The following is a 17,440-nucleotide window of genomic DNA, read 5'->3' on the forward strand; positions in this document are numbered from 1 at the left end:
CCTGTGCTATCTGTTCTGTGCTCCCCAAACCAGGCAAATCTCAGTGGACCTGAGACCTGCTGGATCTTTTTCTGTTGAATTAGTGAAAAGAACATGTAAAAATCTGCCATTAAAGGCATGGAATAGTGATGTTTTGAAAAGGAAGAAATATATATCAAACAACCCCTTGCTGAAATGTCTATTTGTACTTGCATGTCTTGACTTGGACTCATCTGTTAATGTGGATGGCGTCTGCTTGAGTGTGTTTATGCCTGTTGCCTATTTATTCAGCTGTATGCATTTGAAGGTGACAAATAGATGGCATCATTGTCTGTGTAGGATTTAACAATAGCAGTAACAACAAATAACATCTGAATTCTTCATTGTGTGAAACTTTTGGACATATGCTAATGTCAATGTCATTCTTTGGCTGGCTAACGAGGTTATCTCCATTTTAAAGATAAGAAAAACTAGATGATAAGATCATCAAGTCAAAGCCACACAGCTTAAAAGTGGAAAATGAAGAGCTCAAACCAAAGTCTTCCTGTTCCAAAACCCAGTATTCTGCAAACTTAAGCCAATACAGAAATCAGTTAAAATGGGGATGACTGCCAGGAGACTATCAGCAGTCGCTTGTCAAGGATTTAGGAAATGTTTTTATAACTACCAGCAGTTGTAGGTGGTTTATAGGGCTTCTTTTTCCTCTGATGAGGAAAATGAACAGCAGTTTAAAACATTCCATGATATGTAGCTGTCGATGAGAGAGCATTTTAATGAAATACTAGGAAACAGGAAAATCTATAAACTTGAAAGTTAAATTCACAAAAATATGCTATAGAAAATAAAATGGAACATGAGAAAGTGAGGTGAGGTTTCTGAGTAGCCAGAACCATGAAGTGGCTACCTGACTCCTTAGGGAATAGTAGCAAAACGGTGGGAGCTAGGGAAAGGAACTTCCCTGATTTACACGTAACTTTGTGGTTATGTAGAGGTGTTAAATATCAACCTCCAGGTGGGCCCCTGTGCCTTCCCAGGTGCAGTCAGACTCTGCCACTTTCTGTCTTGTAGAACCATGTGCAAATCAGTTCACTTCCCTGAACCGGAGTTCTCTCCCCCAGAAAACAGGACTAGTAATATTTGCCCTTCCTAATTTGCTTGTTGTTATAAAGGTGGTTGTCATAGCTCTGGCTGGTGTGGCTCAGTTGGTTGGAACATTGTCCTGTAATCCAAAGGCCCGTGGGCCTGATTCCTGGTCAGGGCACACACCTAGGCTGCAGGTTCAGTACCCAGTTGGGGTACCTAACAAGAAGCAGCTGATCAATTTTTCTCTCTTATATTCTCTCTCTATAAAAATCAATAAGCATGTCCTCAGGTGAAGATGAAAAAAAGAAAAGGTGGTTGTCATATAGACCCTGATGCAATTCCCAAATTGATTGGGATCATATATATTGAAAACTATTTGTTAAGCAGTTATTTGCAATGCAAATAACAGTTAATATTCTTTCTAAACAAAGTTGATATATATGTATATCTGTATATATAAAATATCCTTTTAGTAGCTATAACACATTAGACCTTAAGTAAATTATTAATCTTAGGTTCTAAATTTTAAAGAATTTCTTACTTTTTCTATTAATCTATCTTCATGTGTGAAAAACTATCTTTCATATGATGATAACAAGTGGAAGTTTTGCTATTTCAGAATGATTTGTACTGGTCTTCCCTTTACAATGAAAGCCGCCTTTATTTTCTGTACATTTTAAGAAAGCGCAGTCCCAGCTTCGACTCCCCGAGCGGAGTGTTGGCGCGCCCCGCAGCAGCCCCCACCCCGCAGCAGCCCCCACCCCGCAGGTCGTGGACAGCGGGTCTGCCAGTGCGCCTGTTGGATTTCGGGGACTTGCATTTTTTCCCTTTGTTTTGTTTTGTTTTCATGTAATTCAAGCAAGGGTGCAGGGGACAGTAAAGTTCAGTTCCTTACTGGCAGGTTTTGGCCTAGATTTGTGAAAAGTGAGTCATCAGTGGACTTGCTAGTCCCAACGTGGAGTTCTGTATTGTTTAAAGGGGCAGCCAGGCTGCGAGGTCCGTAGATGCAGAGTAGGAAGTAGAAAGAGCCCTGGGGCAGAAAAAACGCACAGGAAACACGTATCACCATGACTTCTGTGAGGCTGGGGAGCTGTGGCAACACGAAGGCGTCAGCTCCATTCCCACCGAAGTTGTTTGAGGGGAGAGTGGGAAGTGCGTGTTCTCGAGCCACAGTCCGGGACAGAAGCATCAGCACTGAATCGCAGAATCCCGGTTTAGGTTGCATTGCCCGCACACAACCCAGTTTTCCTAATTTCATTCATGTTCTATTCTTCCATCACTTGGCTCAAATGCGCCACCAGCCCGGGTTAATTTTAGATTTTTCCATGACCTTTCTCCAAGTCTACTTTTATGTCTCCCTGAGACACTTAGGAGGAAACTATATTAGAAACATTCTGAGATTAAAATCTCTGTTCTATATACAGAGTTTTAAAAAAAAATTATGCCAGAGATTAGGCTGAATTACACATTATCCCATCCATTCTATTCTGTGAGATTCAAACCATATTGTAGTGGTGAATTACTAATACTTAGCAAAAGGGAAGAGGGAATAAGAATAACTTCTGGACTTCCAGTACGTGATGAGGGTTTTCATCAGTGTTCCTGAGTCACACCAGGGAACCAGAGAATGGTCTTAAAGGGTCTGCTTCTAATATCTAAATGTTTGAGGTCCCCACAGGGCAAGTAGAGGCACCCCCAAAGTGAGGGTTCAGAGCCAAAAATATTGTTGCAAATGAAAACTAATTATAGTAATAATACAATCATAAATCTTGGAGAATTTCTTTTGGTCTGCCTTGTAAATAATTATTATTATTTTAAACACATGCTACAACTCAAATTCTTGGCACTTTCTCTTTTAAAGTATTGAGTTGGTACTTGGGTTCCAACTGTTCCTCCATGTGTATCTTTTCTCCTTGAAACAATAGTATTTGGTTATGAGAACCAATGAATGAGTTTGACCCTTTAACACAGAAGACTTTTGCATTGAGACTTACTGTTTCTTCAGTCCAGACAATTGATGCAATTCATACTTAAGCTTTTTTTTCCTGACCCTGTAAAGTCTATACTTCAGTTGTCAAAAAGTTTCATTTTTCATGAAAATATGTTTAAATTGACAATATATGTTCTCTGAAAAAAGAGAAATACCCTTGAAATCAGAAAGTTTTTAACAAAGTTGATCATGGGATACAAGTTTCATCTTATTTTTTAAGTTTTCTTTAATTATAGATTTTTCATTCATCACTCACATTCTCAAACCATGTAACACAATATCCACTGAAAAAATAGTTCGCAGCTTATGTAAAATACTCAGAAAGAAACTAGTATTCCTGTACAGAGTAGCATTTAGCTTATGTGACCTGTCTCTGCTGGCTAAAGGAAGTATTCTTGGGGAATAAATCCAATTCAAAAGAAGGACAGAGCTCTACAATAGATCTGTACTATCAGTTTAAATAGTTTTAGGGTAAGAAGTAGGTTTGTGTATCAGTTCTGCCTAGGTCTGCCTGTGCTACTGTATATCTTTGAGTGAATCACTTAACCTCCTATGACCTCAGTTGCTTCTTGTGCAGAAGAGGGTAATACACCCCTTTTAGGGCCAGAGGGAGAGGTAAATGAGATAATGCTTTGTACACTATCTGGCACACAGCGAGGGCTACATAAAGGTACCTAGAACCAAAGAAATAATGAAAACTCCCATCAATGTCATTTTCTAGTTCAATTTCAATGGAAACTTTGTCTCGAGAGGTGAGTTCTGTGGCACACTTCACTAAAAATAAGGTGTCTATTTTAGAAGGGTCCATTCGGGCAAAATAAGAGAGACTCGAATGCATTAGTATCTCCATGTTTTACCATGAAACCTGGATTCATTTCACTTCTAGGTGCCTCACTTTCATTGATTATACAAAACTTCTGAGCTATCTGACTGTGCTGGAGTCTTGTAAGATGGCCATCCCCAGATTGCCTGCACGGGTCTTAAATATGGCAAATGGGTACATCCGATGATTCTCCTTTGTCATGGAACCCGCTTCTTGTTCTTAGTTGCTTTGTCAGTGAAATCATAATTTTTAATAGAAACCCAAATATAACTTTCAGATTCAGGTCATTGCTGTCCATAATATCAGATATTCTCAAGCCAAATAAAAATGAGTTTTTCAGCTATTTATTGAGAAATAACAAATCTGAGACTCTAAATAAAGTTCTGCTGAGGCCCATTAAGGAAAACACTAGAGAGCTAACTCCGTAAGAAAGCAGTACTTAGGGGAGAGTCAAGCAGTGGGGGGGGGTCTGCGAGGCCCCAGACTGTGTCCTTGCACCTGAACTCAGTGTGGCACACTGCTTCAGGCGTCTGAGCCTGGGTTTGCTGAGACATGTCCTTCCAACTGCCACCAGCTAACACTTAATTTCATATGGCCCCTACAACCTTCTCTCCTAACTGCTTTCATTTTCTTCCATGACTCTTAAGTGGTAGGTGCAATAATTAAAAGGAAATGGCTATCCAGAATTTCTTTTTATTCCCTACCTCTTACAGATTAATAATCAAAAGGGAGACACCTGAGCTCTCTTCCATTCACTTCACTGCTTCTCTGTCTTTGTGTGAGTGTTCCTCTGCAAAAGAGAGAGAAGATACTGGATTTTGAAGTCAGGACATTCTTTTTTATAATCTTAAAGTGGTCCTTCAAGGTTTCAAAGAAGAGGGTCATATTCACCTCCCATCTCCCTTAAAACATCTGGGCAATGCCCAGGAAAAGCTCAGTCAGTGTTTGCTAAATTGAATGAAAAATGCCACAGGTTGTAAATACTTTTATTATTATTTCTAATAATCTTGATAATACAAAAAGGATATCTAGGTATATGTAATTAAACATATCCCACAGACAGAAGAGGAACCATCATGTAATACTCACTATAATGTAGTGAAAATTACAGAGAATGTGGAGCGATGGACTTGACTAAAGATAAGGAGTATACTTTTAGTCCTCCTGATCTGTAGAATAAAGACAGAAATAGCTTAATTTATTGAGTGGGATATGAGAACATGTAAAGTGCCTAGCACATTACTTGGCAACTCAGAAAAAAATGTAAGGCTTTTTCTACAATTTGTGTTGACCACTTTAGAAAGTCCATGGTCACATTTCAGCCTGTATGTCACTTTAGCCTGGAAGCCACTCGGCCATTATACTCCAGCTAGCACACACCGTTAATCTGGACGCATCAGCGCAGCCTGCACAACTTCAAAGCCAGTTATGTGTGTCCGAGGAGGTAGGCTGCAACAATTTATAAGTAACTGGGTCAACATTTTAAAAATAAATTTAAATATAAAAAATTTGCTTTTTCATTATTTTCATATAGTATGCATTACTTTTTTGCAAGGTTGGGTTGGATTTTAAAACTCAACAATTTTTTCATGTTATTCATTTTCCTTTTTAAAAGAAGATAGCAGTGCAAGTCTTTATGCTGTATAAATTTGTGTTTCACTACTTTTTGAGACATGAAATTTCTAAAGTGCTTTCAAGTTTATACAAATTTGACTCCTAGTTCTTTTATAACAGGGGCTGATTTGTCAAATAGCAGCACTAAAATCTAGTGAAATAATCATGGAATTAATTCATAACTTGTATCTTCATGTTCTAGATGAGGAATTGGCAGACTGGGAAATTGAGTCATTGACAAACACAGGCAATAATCTCAATGAGCTCTCCTTCCTCTCCTCCAGCACCATCGGGTTACAATGCCACAGTCCTTGAGCACATAAAAAAAAAAATGGTTCAGCCAACCTATTTCTTCTGTCCCTGCTCACTTAACAGCTAAGGTTCCTGTTCCCAAAGAGCGCCCACAATCTCAGGCCATCCAAATGAAGGAAGGCCTCAGCCTCACCTGTTGCTCTCATTGACGTGGAACTGACCACCTCGGGGAGTAGGACGTGCAGTCCCGCATCTCGGCTTCAGGTCTTTTAATTGTTGCACCAGCAGCACGAGATAAATAACCCTGAAACCCTCGTACGGGGCGGACGTCATTGGCTCCGGTCTACTGAGGACCTGCTTTCCTGTTATTTTTCCATTCTCACCGGGGCTCGGAAAGGGGAGAGTCTTCTGGTAACCACCACTTGTGCGTGCAATTTCTGTCTTTGTTGAATGAATGAAATAGCTGAATCATTTCAGTCCGCAAAAGTAGCTGACAGATGTTCAAACGGTGCTTTGTCCTATCACAAGCTAAAATTTCCTTTTCTTTTGTAGACTGCTAGCACCTTGGTTGTGGCTGACTCTAGAATTTCTGGGTCCTACAGCTGCATGGCTTCTAATAAAGCTGGGACTGTGGAGAGAAACATAAACTTTTACATCACAGGTAAGCCACGCACCCTATTCTCCAAAAGGCAGCCTGGTGACTGCCCTTGCTCTTCAGACCTTGTTTGCTGTTAGAGCACTCACAGACTGAGTGATCTTTATTTAAAGAAAACATTCCATAGAATTGTTAAAGTTTGAGGGCCTTCATCCTTGCCCTTAGGAACCGTATTCTACAGCATCACTGAATCTTCTAAAGAGTAATTTCCCTGGATTCTCTTTCAGAGCTATCTGTGTATGTCTGGCTTCCAGGCTGGATTGTGAACTTGGGATCTTGTCCTGTTGATTTTCTAACTCTTTTCAGAACCCGGCCCCAGGTCTGGCACACAGCAGTTGTTCAGGAACAAGCAAGGAAACCAGTTGTAATGCATTATAATACAATATAATATAATTTAACCAAAAAGCTAATTGTTCCACACTTAATATCAACTTTTTGAGAAATGAGTTTCTCCTATAGAAGGAAATCTGAAACTGAGTTTTGATGACGATAATTAATGCACTATTTTTTTGGTAGCATTTAAGAACGTTTGGCCTTAAATAGGACCATCTCTGCACATCTTAAAACTTCCAAGGTACACGCATAGCACTCCCTGTGTCCCTGCACGGGTACAGGAAGGAAGAAGTAGCTCAAAGTATAAAAACAATCGCCTGGCTCCACACTCCCCCAATTTCTGAGGAAACCTAGGCAGTGTGCCAACTCTTTGGAAACTTGACACTGCATGAGGCAGGCTGCGGTGGTGGCCTAAGTTCTACAGAAAGAAAGGTAGGTCCAGTGTCCTGAGACGTGTGGGCTGTCAGATCATAGGGAGCCAGCCTTCTGGCAAGGAAGGCGACCCGAGAAGCCGCCCTAGGAGACACCCTGAGCAGGTTGCTGCGGAGTGTCAGAGCTGGAAGAGACCTTTGAGCCCCGTGTTCTGGACATGCAGAAATCGGGTCTAGACAGCAGGACCACTCTAGACTAGACCAGTCCCTGTCTTCTCAGATGTGAGAAGTGGAAACGCAGTCATCTTTGCATTCATTCCAAGTAGGGAAATCCTTTACATTGATAAGGACTCAGATACCAGTTTCACACAGATCCAATCTCAGACGATTTCGACTAATTAAGTACAAAGGTTTACATTGTCCTGTGCATTTGGTTGGAAACAAGTTACCATCCAAATCAATAGCCACTATACATGTGATTTAGCCACTTTTTAGATCAAAAGCCTAAGCAACTCCTGTTTCAAACAATTGGCAAGTTTGTACAAGTTAATTGCACTGGCTATTCGATAACACAGTTTAACTCTTACAGAGCACTTGTAGAAATATCAGTGGTGCCCTGTCTGTCTAGGAAAGATAGTTTCAACGCCAAGGAAACAAAGAAGAAATGTTGAATTATATATATCCTAGTATCAAAAGGTATGTGCAGAGGTAACGTGACAGATGGATTTGCCAGTGTTGAGCCAACACTGTCCAACAGAAACACAAGCTGCATATGTCATTTAAAATTTTCTAGTATCCAGATTTTTAAACGGTGAAAGGAAAGAAGTGAAATTAATTTTATTAAACCAATATATTCAAAATATTATCAACCTGTCCTTGACTTTTTAAAAAACATTGCACTGCTTCAGTTTTTAAAGTTTAAATTAACTGAAGTAAAGAATTGAATAAAACTCAGTTCTTTCATCACCCTGTCTACACTGTAAATGCTCACTAGCCACACGGGGCTCTCGGTTCTGTGTTGTACAGTGTAACTTGAAGCCTCAGAGAAGGAGGCAGGACTTGAGACGGTCCTGGATTGGAGGTGCCGCTGAGCAGAATTAGAATCTGGACACGTAGAAAAAAGAGTACAGTGCTGTCCTGGCATTTTCAGAGTCAAGGCAAGAGTACCACAAAAAATACATCTACACACATACAGGTTCTAGTTCAAGCACATAGCTGTTAAATGTTTCAGCCTCTGGGGATGCACTTGCCATCACTGAGGACCTGAGAGATCAGGTCTAAATTTTAAGTTCTGGGACTGCTCCGAGTTCCGCAGCAGAGTGTGGCAGCACCTAGCGGTGTAGAACGGAGCTGCTCCTGACTCCCTTCTTCTCTTTCCACTCCTGTCTCTGCCCCACATGGTGAGGGGCCATGCACCCATGCATACGGGCTCCCCAGCCCGCAAATGCAAACTCCTTCCACACCTCTCCTGAACAGGCTTCCCTGGGACCTTGAAGTGTGCTCAGTGACAAGCAGTCTGACTTCAGGAGGACAGATCTGGAGGAGAGGAAAGAGACCTGGGACAGTCTGGAAACAGACTTGAGATCATCTTTATAGGGAATTATAGGATTCTGGGCATCTTCTCCCCCAACAAGGATCTAGAAGTGGGCCTAACACAGGCTCTGAGTGGGCATGCTCACTCGGCCCATGGACTCTTTCAATTGTGAAGAATGTACAGCCAGACAGAGCCACCCAAAGGCCTAGGACAGGGACCCCTCTTGCCTGAATCTGGAGCAATGTTGGAAGAGGATGTACACATTGTGGAGGGACCGGCGCGCTCATTTCCTTGTTATTCAGCATCTCCAGGAAAAGTGCGCGGATGCCCAGCATGAACTGCAGCGCCCACGTCTCGCCTGCCTGTCCCACCAAGTTCCTCCTTGCTGCATCATAGACCCACACACAGTGTTGTTGCCGATAGTGTCCCAGCCGGTGAAGCTGATCAAGGTGATCAGCTGAATTCAGAAAGAAATTCCCTCTCACCTCCCACCATTTGATTCAGTTAATAACCGTGGAGTGACTGAGACCTTTTCTAGATGCCAAGGCTTGTCCACAGAAAGGAGTGATGAGAATTCAATTCAAACATACCTTCTTGAAACTGTCACCATTTTTCCTCCAGAAAGTCAAGAATCTTAATCTTAAAATGAACCACAAATTCAACCAAATTCATATTGCCTGAAATAGAATTTTCCGAACTCCTCTCTACCAGTCATGAGAAGTTCTAGTCTTGATTGGTGGGAGTGGATTCATTTTGCTTACATTCATTATTTTAAAACTAATTATTATCTTTTTCTTACTCAAATCTTTGTTGCCAGATTTACTCTCACTAGAGAGGAGACTAAATACTCTTAGGAATGTTGCACCTTACGTGTCTATTTTGTGTGTCTGTGCTTGGACCTGCTGCACATAATGCTTTCAAAAATCTGTCTAAACTTTAACTGCTTTAAATCTAGATCTGGGTTTGGTTCTTTGCTGAGCCTCATTTCAATCACGTTTCTCCTTAAAATATAGGGTCTGGCAGAAGTAAGGCTTGCTCAAGTGTGGTTGCTAGGCTACGTGAATGTCGTGCATAAGATGATAGCAATTTGAACATTTCACCTAAAATGTCACATGGTGTGCTTGAGTGTAATATTATTATGTGACAGAATTGCATGCTTATAATTTTGTAATAAAAGATTTTGTAACAAAAAGGGATGTTATTTGTGCCAGACCCTGTCTAATGATAACTTAGCGTTGCCTTCTAAGTCAACGAAAAGTGATCACCTGTAGCCATTAGAACACTCCACTGCTTCGACCCTGAACTGGGCCATTACATACATGTAGCAGCAACTTGAAAAAGCAAAACTTTCTCGTAACTACTCGCTTTCTTTTTAGAGAATGTTATTTCTGTTCTTCAGTAGAAGAGAAGCCTTCTTCGAGACACCTTCCCACCTTTTGATTTCTTTCATCCTTTTAATTGTCTCCTTCATGAACCCAGTTCACATGTTTGACCAATCTGGTCAAAATGTCTACCCACTTCATGCATAGTTGACTCTTTCACCTAACCCTGGGTTGAGTGTCTCTTCTGAGCAGGCATCAATTCTTCTCCTCGACACCTCCTGAGCCGCCACAGGTGTGACACCTGTTAGACGAGTGTTAGCGGGTGCTGACGCTGCTTGTGCTGAATCTTTAACAGACACTTAAGTGTGGGAAGATTTCTTGCTTTTACTCTGAGAGTTAGAAGGCAATTCTTTCTTGGGTCTGTTTTTGTACTTAGGCAAAGAGAAAAAAAATCAACATGGATTAAGGAGAAAAATCCCTCTGGATTCATTAATTAGTTTTGGGACATTTTATTTATCGTCTTCCAGGGATCAAAAGAGAATACCAAAGGGGTGATACTGAGGTATAGAGAATCACTTCTGAGAGGCGGTCTGATAACGTACACCAAAGTAGCTTCGCTGACAGTGTCCCCTGCATGAGAAATGGACCTCAGAGCCCATTGGGTTCTTTTCTTTTCCCGTGTGTGTGTTTTTGCCGTTTTGCTGGCACTCGGCATGACTGTGGGTGTGTTAGCAATCACTGAGTGTGAAACAGGAACAGCACTGCCTTATCTCCCTGGTTTCCCAATGTCACTAAATGCATTTTATTTTGAGATTCCTGGTGGTGCTTGGCAAAGATAAACAAAATCTTCCATCAGGAAACCTGTGAGCTAATTTCCACAGGAAGTTTCAAACCACTGAAGTAAATAGAAACTCTCTACTTGGTCTCAGTGGTGTTACTTGGGCTCACTTAGGTTCCAGGACCAGATGTGACCTCATAAATGGAGTCTGTGGTCTTTAGAGAAATTATCTGATTGCACTCGGTGCTTGAGACTTCTGCTCTAGTGTATGCGTAAACGCGGGTGGCTGGTGTTTTGATTCTTATACTTGGAAAATGTCCCAAATATAGAAAGCTGCTGAATTACAGGGGCTATTTAGGACACCTTATTGTTATGTTAGAAATGACTGTCAGCTGCCTCTGCATCTTCTGGCACATTCTTAGATTTTAATTTTCAAAGCAGGAAAACCTCCCCTGGTCTCCTCTCTCTCCAACCACTGATAGCTTCATAAGCCCCTGTTACTCCCGCTCCCGGGCTTCAAATGAATGCCTTGGCATTTCTTCAGACGTGACACTTTATAATAAAGCCAAAGCCCAGAAAAATCAGAAAAACAAGCAAAGTGAGATTTAGGAAAGAGTTGATATGATATCTAATTTTGGACTATTGTCTCTTTAAGGTTTAAAGGTTTCTTTATAGCTTTGTGTGCAAAGGATAATAATAATAATAGCATAACATAGAGCTTTTCATCTTCAAAGTACTTTGTAAAATGTTGGCCCAAATTCTTTGCTCAAGTACAGATACGCCACTAGTAACAAGCAATGCAAGGGTTTTGAGAGCAGATCAGTTCAGGGCCAGTAGCCAATGGTCTTTTAAAATCCTCTAGTGAAATGGTCCAAAATGAGACTGGGGACCTCTCAGTGCAAAAGCTAATGGTGGTCCAGGGTGAGAACTCTGGAGAGGAGAGCTCATGAGGTGCCACCAGGGGCACTTAGATGATGGCCGTGAAGGTTAGCCAGAAATGGGCACTGGAGAGAATGGCTTTAGATGACACAGATACTTCCAGAAAATGCTTAGTAAGCTTTTGAGAGCAAATTTGAGTTTTAAAATTATCTGGCAACACTTTCAGACTAATTGTCTACATCTTCAGGAGAAATTTTTGCTCTTTTATGTCTGAGGGGAACACTCACCATTGAGGGGACCTGAGCAAGTGTGCTGGCTCTACCCGGCCACTGAGCCCACTGTGCCAGCAAAGAGCGGGCAGAGTCGTGGATGGCAGCAGGGGGAGGGTGCTGGCGACCCCATCATAGGAAACTTGGGGCAGCAGTGTTCTTTCGCTGGAACATTTAGGGTTGAAGTGGTGTTGACTGGCATGACTAGGTCTTTCTTCTACCAGGTACCTGGGACTTCTAGTCTCATTTTTCACAGCTTACTTTGATAAGTCTGACTGAAAAAGCACCTTTGGTTTTTAGTACAAATTGCTGTTATTACTTTACTGTTTTGTCCATTTACCAGTAGTTCTGTTCATGATACAGAAATGGAAAACATGGTTATTATCCCAAACTGTAAAAAATAATTGCACTTTGAAGAGCCTATTTGGGCGAGGAGGGAAAATGTCCCATCCTACCAAGCATTCTGTTGGGCGTTTCCTACTTCAGATGGTTGAACTCAGTTGGTTCCCACCTGCTATATTTGATCAGTGCCCCTAGAATAAACAGATAATCATCCTTTTAATGCTGATGCTGACAGGATCGGTAGGCACAATTCTTCAGATCTTTGAATATCTCCTGATGAGATGCTGCCTCTGTGTGATACACTGGCTTTTCTGTGCACCAAAAGTTCTTTATTCTTATTTTATAGATGTGCCAAATGGATTCCATGTTAACTTGGAAAAAATGCCTACTGAAGGAGAGGACCTGAAACTGTCTTGCACAGTTAGCAAGTTCTTGTACAGAGACGTTACTTGGATTCTGCTGCGGACAGCTAAGAACCGAACCACGCACCATGGTATTAGCAGGCAAAAAATGAGCATCACCAAGGAGCACTCCGTGACGCTTCACCTCGTCATCAAGAATGCTTCCCTGGAAGACTCAGGCACCTATGCCTGCAGAGCCAGGAACATATACACAGGGGAAGACGTCCTTCAGAAGAAAGAAGTTATAATTAGAGGTGAGCACTGCAACAAAAAGGCTGTTTTCTCTCGGATCTCCAAATTTAAAAGCACGAGGAATGATTGTACCACACAAAGTAATGTAAAACATTAAAGGACTCATTCAAAAGTAACAGTTGTCTCATATCATCTTGATTTATTGTCACTGTTGCTAACTTTCTGGCTCAGAGGAGATGCTCCTCCCAAAATGAGTTTGGAGATGATGGGAGTAGTAATGAGCCCCCAAGGCCTGCACTGGGCTCCCCATCAGGCTGAGGGGCCTCCCTCGGGCCTACCCAGTGACCTGGTGCGCGTTTGGATTTGGAGGATCCCCGCAGGCACACTCTGTGCTTTTGCTCTTTGCTGTGTTCTCCTGCCTGGTAAACAACAACTGGGAACTGACCCCTTCCTTCCACTTTGATGCCAGCCTCTTTGTATTTTTGAGTTTCAAAGCTGCACGAACTGAAATGCTGGTTTCTGCCAAAGACGGACATGAATAACTTAATTTTCCAGCTGAGAATGAGTACAGTTGAATTTGAGACTCTGTCGGACCTCTGCCTGGTTTTATTTTGTATTATTTTATCTATTCTTCATTTGTAAATAGCACCTAAATACCAAGTTATTATAATGCTTATTTATTTGAAAATGCTTTTTTTTACACTAAGCACATTAATCTTAAACTGGAGCTTCTAAAATGGGTCCCACGGGTGCAAGTGTTGGTATGAGTCAGAGGTATTGAAGGTTTATAACAGCAGGAATCCGGAAAACTCACCCCAGTCAAGACGACTTCTATCTCGTGCGACTCTGGGTAGCTGATCCACCAGTCCAGAGGCCAGTTTCTCCTCTCTGCTTCTGAGTGGACTGAACAGCTACTTGACAGCACCTGAAACAAAGTGGATCACACGTTTGTTTTAACTATTTTTGTTTCCAGGTTATTCTTTAAAAGAGCTTTGTCCTGTTTAACTGATGGCATTGGAAGGTGCACCACAGTCCATTATTAAGCAAATAAAGACCATTGTGACCAGAGGTTTAATGCAGTCTTTTAAATGTAAATCTAAAATTTGCCCATTAAAAAAAGTCTACTTCCCCACATACCTAAATCAGTAGGGTTTTTATGGGGATTAAGAAATGGCAAAACTACAGAAGCAGAATTCAGAGTCATTGAAAAATACACATTATTTTTAAATCAAGAGAGATTATAATCTCTTGTTTTAAGCTTGCATTTGAGGGGAAAGTGATTTTTTTTGACTAGATTAATATTCACTGTTCTATTGTTTTCATTTATGATTGATCATCATATGTGACTGGCATGAACTATTGGAAAACAAACCATAATGACCAGAACAGCCAAGGCTGGGAATGCGGTGGCCAGTGGGAGCTGACAGTGTGACTGCCATTCAGGCTTGGGAACTCCCTGGGGTGTTTCCGACTTTAGGTAGCAGTCGCTGTCCCACGGCTAAACTTGTCTTTCACGTGGGAATTGCTTTTGTCAAGTGTGAAAGAGTAAACAATACCATTTCCCCAGAATGCCAGTTTTACGGAGCCCGGAATACTCTGAAAACAATCAGTAACCTGGAAGTTGTCAGCCCAAAGGAAAGAATAATCAATTGTATGTTGAGATTTTACCTATGGCTCTTGTGCCTGGTGTCTTTGTTCATTATAAGTCAGTGTGTTTCTTCAGGAAACAATACCTTAGACCCACAGACCTTGTGAGCCTGATTTTTAGAGCAAATGGAACTGTGGGGGAGTGAGTGCTCTGGAAAGTGTGGTGCATTGGACATGCAGAGTCCATCATTTCCTGCCCCTTAAAATTGCAACCGCAATTTTCATGGGGAAGGGAAGGGTCTTTGTATTCACAGGACATGATTTTAAGTACTTCCAAGAGATGACTTTAAGAATTCTGTAATTAATTGTTCATTGTGTAATTAATCCTTCCAGAGAGTTTCAAAAAGAAAAACAGTTTTTTTATTAGTCACTTTTGAGTTTGGAGGAAGGGGTGGTAACAGGAAAAAGAGAGAGAAAAAAGAGCCACTGTGGAGAAGATTGAGGGAGTGGAGGGCAAGAGGCTGGCTCCTCAGCCCCCATCCCCCGCCGAATGACGCTCTGTGTTCGTGGGGCCTGGGGCGTCTCTGGCGCAGACACAATGGCATGAGATGGAAGAGCTGGTGGAAGCTCTCTTTGGCTATTGATAACCAGCAGGAATATTCTGTTAGTTCTGATTTTCTCAGTTTGAAGGGATCAGCTCTACTTTGTTAACTTTTGGGAAGCAGCTACCTATTTTCATCTAATAACTTAGTTTTAAAAATACCTGTTGGATGTAACTTTCTTATTCAAAATGTCAAAATAGATAACCATAAAGTAGAAATTGATAAAATGATCCCTTGATTGATTGGTCACTTAGAAACTAGCCCAAAATGAGAATTTGCTTATAGGAGAACGTTTTTTTCAGAAATGGGTACAAAGAAAAAAATCATACTACTGTAAGTTTCAGACATGTTTATGTAAACTTTGTGTTTAATTGAAAGTCCTATGTTTGTTCTGAAGCTTTTCTTTTGTTTCTCATCTGAAGTTTGTGTAGGGCAGATACAGCCTTTGGGAGTTCTTCATGACATTTTTGTTAAAAGCAAGGCTTCTCATCCACATAAAGCATTGCTTTCTAGTACACCTGCCGGGAAAGCCAAATCCTGCCTGTGTTGATGATGTTACAGTTGGTAGCTATGAAAGTTATCTGGGTGCTGCAGGCCCTATGTTCAGATATTCTTTTTATAAGGCCTTTGGACAGTGGTCGGTTATTTGAGCTTTTTAGTACATGGGAAATAGCAAATGAGCTCAGAGAAACTATTAAAAGTCTAACTTAGTGAACTGGGTCTGAATTTTAATGAGATACATCACAGTTGGCTTCCTACCATAAAAGGTACTAGATAGTAAATGACACTGTTCTTCATCATCTTCCATGTTTCACTGACCTGTCTGGGGTCTTTCTCACGTGAAACTGTCAAACTGGCCAGATTTTGATAGATGGCTACATTTTCAGTTAGTAAAGCTATTTGACGGATTGCACAGAACACAGACACAGAACTGCTCAAATGGTTCTGTCTGGGGCAAGAGAGACCAGGAAAGACACACAGACGCTGGTGAAAGGATGGGGGAAGCATTTATAAATCAGAGCATTTCCTTCAGCATTCTTATTTCCCTTCATATTTCATCTTGTATAAAATGAGAAAAGGCTAATGATAAACTATGGAAATCAAAACTTAACTGGAAATCTGTTTGTTCTAACATAGTAACCCTGCCATCTTATACTATGTCAACATGTTTAAAAGTTACATGATAATACACTTTTAACCTGAGATTTCTAAATTGCTTCAACGAATGCTAATCCTGAGAGTTTCCCCACAGGAATAAGAGAAAGGTTTGGGGCCTCGGCAGAACCGCAGGGACATGGAGCCAAAGCCATGGCAATGTATCATCTCTCATAGCATTGCAGTCCCTCCTAAGCTGCTTTCACAGTTTAGTACAATAAGATGAGAAAATCAGAAATGGTCAGAGAAAGCTCATACTGTGTAATTGAAACCAGTGATGCAGAATGTGTAAGTTATGCCAAAATTCTTTTGATTTCTGTTCCGAAATTTGCTACCAAGGGGGAAATGGGTGATTTGGGCGGGTGGGGAAGACATCAGGAGTTGTTTTTACCCTTTTACAGTGGAAGCTTGAGCACCTGCTTCACTAGAATGTACACACATCAGCAGGACTGACTGGCTACTTCATTAAATAGACACTGTACTCACTGGGGCCTCGGGGGTACTGCTGTTCCTGTGTGGGGTTTTACTGTTGTAATGTATTTCATCCTAATGTATTAAGTTCATTTTGTTGTACTATATTGGTTGGCATTTTATTAAAATAAATTGTATTGTATCATATTTGTATGTTTTAAGAGAAAATAATATAAAATACAATATTGTACTATTATATAGTGCAAAACCCACAAATCTGTGCCTCTGCCTCTTGAATGAATCCTTTGTTGGCTTGCATTTGGGAAGGGAATGGAGGAAGGAAATAATCAATAAAGCTTTCAAAGTTCAAGAAATTCTGCTGTTTGGTCTGCTGCCTTACAACCCAGGTTACTGATAGCTGAGAAACACAGACATGCCCTCACAAACACAGCTATACAAGTGCCTACAAAATTATATTAGCTCATCACCACCATGCTGTATTTTTATGTAAAAAGTCATTACAAACCTGTATTCAAAATTTTGTTTTTCCTTTCTCGTTCCTAAACTATTATGCAAAATCCTTAGGTTTTAGAAAAGCTTAAGAAAAGAAAGAGAGAGAGAGAGAGAGAGAGAAAGAGAGAAAGAAAGAAAGAAAGAAAGAAAGAAAGAAAGAAAGAAAGAAAGAAAGAAAGAAAGAAAGAGAAAGAAAGAAAGAAAGAAAGAAAGAGGAAGGAAGGAAGGAAGGAAGGAAGGAAGGAAGGAAGGAAGGAAGGAAGGAAGGAAGGAAGGAAGGAAGGAAGGAAGGAAGGAAGGAAGGAAGGAAGGAAGGAAGGAAGGAAGGAAAACTAATTGGCCAGGCAAAAAAATC

General features: G+C 41.0%; 1 protein-coding gene across 1 annotated transcript in view; it reads left to right on the forward strand.

Moving 5' to 3' along the window:
* FLT1 (fms related receptor tyrosine kinase 1) overlaps positions 1–17,440 on the forward strand; it is a 188,198-nt gene that overhangs the window by 82,926 nt on the left and 87,832 nt on the right. Inside the window, exons 12-13 of the mRNA XM_037166857.2 lie at positions 6,294–6,402; positions 12,571–12,879. Of these exons, the coding sequence (XP_037022752.2) occupies positions 6,294–6,402; positions 12,571–12,879 (418 nt within the window). The remainder of the gene's footprint in view (positions 1–6,293; positions 6,403–12,570; positions 12,880–17,440) is intronic.

The sequence above is a fragment of the Artibeus jamaicensis genome, unplaced genomic scaffold, assembly GCF_021234435.1.
Source record: "Artibeus jamaicensis isolate MK-2021 breed Jamaican fruit bat unplaced genomic scaffold, CSHL_Jam_final contig_793, whole genome shotgun sequence".
Taxonomy (NCBI): Eukaryota; Metazoa; Chordata; class Mammalia; order Chiroptera; family Phyllostomidae; genus Artibeus; species Artibeus jamaicensis.